A 5817-nucleotide genomic window follows, 5' to 3' on the forward strand; every position below is an offset into this window, starting at 1 on the left:
TTCCTATGCCTGCTTGGACGCGGTGATCTCGGCGTCTTTACTCTGCCGCCATCTTCCGGAAGTCCAGAAATCTTTTATACTCAGTTTTACTTCATGATAAAATATTTCAAAAATACTTAGATTCAAAATAAAGTGTAGAAAATGTAGGTATATTCAAAGAAATCAAACTTCTTTCCCCTCTATCCCTATAGATAACCAGTCTTCACCCAATAGGTAACCATTTATTAAAGTTTATTCCTTCCATTAGTTTATACAATATGGGTTTTATACACACACACACACACATAGAGTTTTATGTATTTGTTTTCTTCCTTAGAAAAATGGTGGGCTACTATGCACACTATTAATCACCTTTTTTCACTTCATAGTCAAGAACATGTTAAATACATCAAATCTTTTTTATAATAATGTGTTTGCACTTTAAAACCATAGTAGTAGTTGTTATAGTAAATCTTTGAATGTACTTCTATAAGCTAGCATGCCGTGTTATAAGAAATTTAATCCTCTCATACACATATGATGGGCACTGTTACAATTCCTGTTTGCCAGGTGGGAAAGTAAAATACAAGTAGCTTAGAGAACATGCCAATGCTCACAGAGCATCCAAAATGCTAAGCCAGGATCTGACCCTAGGCTAGAGAGCCCATGACCTCGTGTGCTTACTGTGTAAGCGGGCACACATTCAGTAGCTCCTTGGTGGAGCTTGGTGCCCATCAAAGGTATTTCGTGAAGCTTTTCCTATGATCCTGACCATCACTCATGGCTGAAGAACTAGTGTTTTGCTACTAAAAGAAAGGAAATCTTAGAAGGAGGAACCACAGCTGCACAAGCCATTTTAAAATTCAGTATTCCTATCATAAATGTCATTATTTAATTTAAGTGGCACTATGAATAGTTATTGTATGCTTCTTTCAAATTTTCTATGTGTTTGAAACTTTCATATTATCAAATTTTAGGAAAGGGTGAGAAGAAAAATGAACTATAAAAATGATAAAAACTCAGCATATGATTTTTGAATCATAGTGTTATAAACTAATGTTACTCATTTTTAAAATTATATAAATAAAAAAACTCAATGTATATGCTAAAAGCTTACCATATTTTATTGACTTCAAACAACCATCCATTTTCAGACACACCACTAAGACAAATTGCTACCAATTAATGACATGATATTGAATGTAGGGTACATCTGGATTCCGAGATGTTAAAATATAAATAAAATACATCTTGCTATTAAAATATGGTATATGAAATTCAAGGTTTATAATTTTAACTCTCTAAATAAGTACTACAGGTGACCAACTACTTTAGAAGTTAATGACAGTTATATAGGAAGATTAGAGTAGCTTTCTTGAAAAGACTGCACTGCTTCTTGAAAGTGAACTAGTTTCTTAATATAGCAAAATATGGATTGAGCTGTGTGGGTGACAACATGAAGAAAGATTTGTAGTTATTAGCACACAGTTTTTTTTTTTATTTTACAAAAGTTTATTTTTACATCATTTTGTACATTTTTTTCCCATCTCAATTGTAATCCCCACGGGTTTCCCATCACCAAGTCACCCATGTGCCATCACCATAATCCCGTGCATTTCCCTCCCCACTCCCCCCCCCATTATTAGCACACAGTTTTAATGGAAATAGCGTAAACTAGGGCAGAAGATGATGTTGAGAAACTGAATGCAAGCTTGGATGAATAAATAGTTGAATCCAGATTGGACAAAGATTTATATTTTTTCTTTGTTTTTGTTAGGGTAATTAGTCTAAAATTTTCTCTCATTTCAGTAAGAATATGGATTCAGGGTTATAAGATTTGAGTCCATAAATTACATTTGTTACACTTCTACCTAGGTCGATGGACTTAGGTACAGTTAAGAGTAGTTAAGAGTTCATATGATAAATGAAGATAAATGGGTATAAGATTCCCCCAAATTGATTGAGATGTCAGGAAAAGATGGTTCATGCTAAACAAAAGGCTAACAGAAGTTTAGCAAAAGAATGGGATTTTATAACCAAGATTCTCTCTCTAAGGAACTCTGATAAAATGAGATAGAGTATCAGGTTTTATATGGCAAGACATTTCTAAAGATGGTCCATTTCATAATGTCAAGCTATAAAGATGACTTATTGTACTTTTTTCTAGAAGAACCCTGCCAAGTTGATGAACAGATTGAGAGACAGTGCCCGAATGACCAAAATAAATACTTGTTGATGCAAATTGGATTCCCAGACAAGAATATAATAACCTCCACCAAGAGTAGCTATCAGTATAATGAATTTGGGAACACACTTCATCTGAATACAAACCTTATTGCATCCATACAAAGACCCCACAGATATGAATCTTTTGGAAATAATATGGTAGAGAATTTAGACTTATTTGGTAGAAGCTCTGCAGGAAAGAAATATGATAGTGGATGTGCAAAATCATTCTTCCATACTGAGTATGAGAAAACAAATCCTGGAGTGAAACCCTATGGCTATCGAGAGTGTGGGAAATCTCTCAAGCGCAAGAAAGGTCTCAGTCTACATCAGAGAATTAAAAATGGAGAGAAACCCTTTGAATGTACTACATGTAGGAAAACCTTCAGCAAGAAGTCACACCTCATTGTACACTGGAGAACTCATACGGGAGAGAAACCGTTTGGATGTACTGAATGTGGAAAAGCCTTTAGCCAGAAATCTCAGCTCATTATACACCTGAGAACTCACACAGGAGAGCGACCTTTCGAGTGTCCTGAATGTGGAAAAGCCTTCAGAGAAAAGTCAACAGTCATCATACATTACAGGACTCATACAGGAGAGAAACCTTATGAATGTAATGAATGTGGAAAAGCCTTCACTCAAAAGTCAAACCTCATTGTCCATCAGAAGACCCACACAGGTGAGAAAACTTATGAATGCACTAAATGTGGGGAATCTTTTATACAGAAGCTTGATCTAATTATACATCATAGTACCCATACAGGAAAAAAACCTCATGAATGTAATGAGTGTAAGAAAACTTTCAGTGATAAGTCCACTCTCATTATACATCAAAGAACACACACAGGAGAGAAACCTCACAAATGTTCCGAATGTGGGAAGTCTTTCAATGAGAAGTCAACCCTCATCGTGCATCAGAGAACTCATACAGGAGAGAAACCCTATGAATGTGATGTGTGTGGAAAAACCTTTACTCAAAAGTCAAACCTAGGTGTACATCAGAGAACTCATTCCGGAGAGAAACCCTTTGAATGTAATGAATGTGAGAAAGCATTCTCTCAGAAATCCTATCTCATGCTGCACCAGAGAGGTCATACAGGAGAGAAGCCCTATGAATGCAATGAATGTGAAAAAGCGTTTTCCCAGAAATCATATCTCATTATACATCAAAGAACTCATACAGAAGAAAAACCCTATAAATGTAATGAATGTGGCAAAGCCTTTAGAGAAAAGTCAAAGCTTATTATTCATCAGAGAATTCACACAGGAGAGAAGCCCTATGAATGCCCTGTATGTTGGAAAGCTTTTAGCCAGAAATCACAGCTCATAATCCATCAAAGAACACACACAGGAGAGAAACCCTATGCATGCACTGAGTGTGGCAAAGCCTTCAGAGAAAAGTCAACTTTCACCGTACATCAAAGAACTCACACTGGAGAGAAACCCTATAAGTGTACAGAATGTGGGAAAGCTTTTACCCAAAAATCAAACCTTATTGTACATCAGCGAACACATTCAGGAAAGAAAGCCCATGGGAAAGGCCACACCCGGAAGTCAAAGCTCCTCACACACTAGAGAGTAAATCAGCTGTGCCTGCAGTGTATACTGAAGGAAAGTTTTTGTTAGTTAATTTCTTTTTGTCAGTTAATATTTTTAAAGTATGTTCTGATTCTGTTTAAAATATGGGAGTAAAGTTAGCATTTTTTCTCCCTCTTCATCTCAGTATTTACCCAAAATCTACAGGGAGAAGAAGAAGTATAATCTCTGTATATAACAAAAAAGAGCTCACTGAAACACTGATGAGTGGACTTTTAGAGGCAGAAGAAATCAAGCACCAGTGCAAGACCACAGAGCACTGAAGGCTGCAGATGTGAGGCAGCACTGGTGAGGACTCTTAGCTGAGGTTCAGATGCAAGACCATACATATGTGTACACAGCAACAGTGACAGAGGGCATGGGCAGGGGGAGGTAAGAGGTTTCGTAGTCCCATTTGACCTGAGGAGAGAAGTGTCAGGCCCTCAACGAGGAATCACTCGTACAAGCCATATTTGCAGAGGTAGTTTCTTCTCATGGAAGGGGGACTTGATAGGGGCTGGGACAAGTGAAAGGAAAGTTCATTGTGAAGAACCCTATACAGCTGCCCCTGTTTACTGACTCTGGAGAAATCAAATCTGGAAAAACTACCAAAAAAGAAGGGAAAATTCCAGTGGCAAGAAACACTCTAATCTGCCCAGAATGTGGCCCTAATTTCTTCCCCCACATGAGCCTCCTGCAAACAAGTCCAGGAAAAACTCATTCAAAGAGTAATGATTCCAACATAATCAAAATACACAGCTTTTGAGCCAGCCATTCCACATAAGGAAATGTATAGCCTCATGCATGTACAAATCGATGAACACAGAGGCATGCACTGATGCGCTGTTTGTGAAAACAAAAGATTGGAAGCTGTCCAAAAGACAAACCCGGGATCTGGTTCCCAAAATCCTGGTACATTCATACAACAAACTCCTGTCTAGACAAAATGAGTAAAAATGTAATCTGGACACCACTTGTGTAGTGATGTGGGATCATCTCCAACATACATTAGAAGAGAAAACAAGATTCAGGATAGTGAGTGTAATATGCTACCGTTTGTACATAGAAAGGAGAACAAATGGATAAAACATATTGAGTGTATATGCATAAACTATCTCTGGAAAGATACACAAGAAGTTGGGGCCCTGGTTATCTCTGGGAAAGGATAAGGGAAGTGGGTGGCTGGGGGAATGGAGTTGGAAGGAGACAGCTGTATAACTTTTGAAAATTGTTCTATGTTGATGAATACCTTTTCAATAAATTTTTTTAAGTTTATTTTGCTCTATTACTACTATAATGAAGTCAAGATTCTAGATAGAGGATTTCATAACATTTAATAAATATACCCTCTGTGGAGTCTTATTTTTGAGTGAATAAATTGAGTCATCAGACAGAACAACAGATACCCACTCAGCTCCAAAGTACAAAGGCATTGCTGTCCTGGAGGTGTCAAGTAAAGTAATTCTCAGGTCAGTTGGGACCACATTGTGTAAACCTAAAGTAATTGAGACCGGAACACATAGCTTATTTAGTGTGTACAGCACAACTGAAAAGACTTGCACTAAAGCTCATCATTGTCTTTATATATCTGGAAATGATTTAAATTACTTTGTGTGTGTGTGTGTGAGTGTGTGTATGCACACACACGTGTGCATGTGTACAGTTGACTCTTGAATAACACGAGTATAAACTGCACAAGCCCACTAATGTATGAGTTCTTTTCAGTACAGTACAGTAAGTAAATACATTTTCCTGATAACATTGTCTCTCCTTTATTGTAAAAACACAGTATATATAATGCATGTGGCATAGAAAATGTGTTAAAGGTGTGTTATTGCTAAGGCTTCCAGCCAATAGTAAAGTTTTGAGGGAGTCAAAAGTTACATGTGAATTTTTGACTGTGGTGGATTAATGCTCCCAACCCCTGCATTGCTCAGAGGTCAACTGTGTGTGTGTGTGTGTGTGTGTGTGTGTGTGTGTGTGTGTGTGTGTGTGTTACAAGAGATGTTAACCATGAATCCACAGAGTCATGAT

At 37.3% G+C, this 5817-nt stretch overlaps 1 protein-coding gene across 1 annotated transcript in view; it reads left to right on the forward strand.

Annotated features, from left to right (window-relative positions):
- The window catches only part of ZNF182 (zinc finger protein 182), a 33284-nt gene extending 28299 nt beyond the window's left edge, over window positions 1–4985 (forward strand). The window contains exon 6 of the mRNA XM_012730259.1: window positions 2147–4985. Coding sequence (XP_012585713.1) covers window positions 2147–3783 — 1637 coding nt within the window. The 3' untranslated portion in view covers window positions 3784–4985. The remainder of the gene's footprint in view (window positions 1–2146) is intronic.
- Window positions 4986–5817: the final 832 nt, after the last annotated feature.

This window comes from Condylura cristata, unplaced genomic scaffold (genome assembly GCF_000260355.1).
Source record: "Condylura cristata isolate star-nosed mole 26May11 unplaced genomic scaffold, ConCri1.0 scaffold00027, whole genome shotgun sequence".
Classification (NCBI taxonomy): domain Eukaryota; kingdom Metazoa; phylum Chordata; class Mammalia; order Eulipotyphla; family Talpidae; genus Condylura; species Condylura cristata.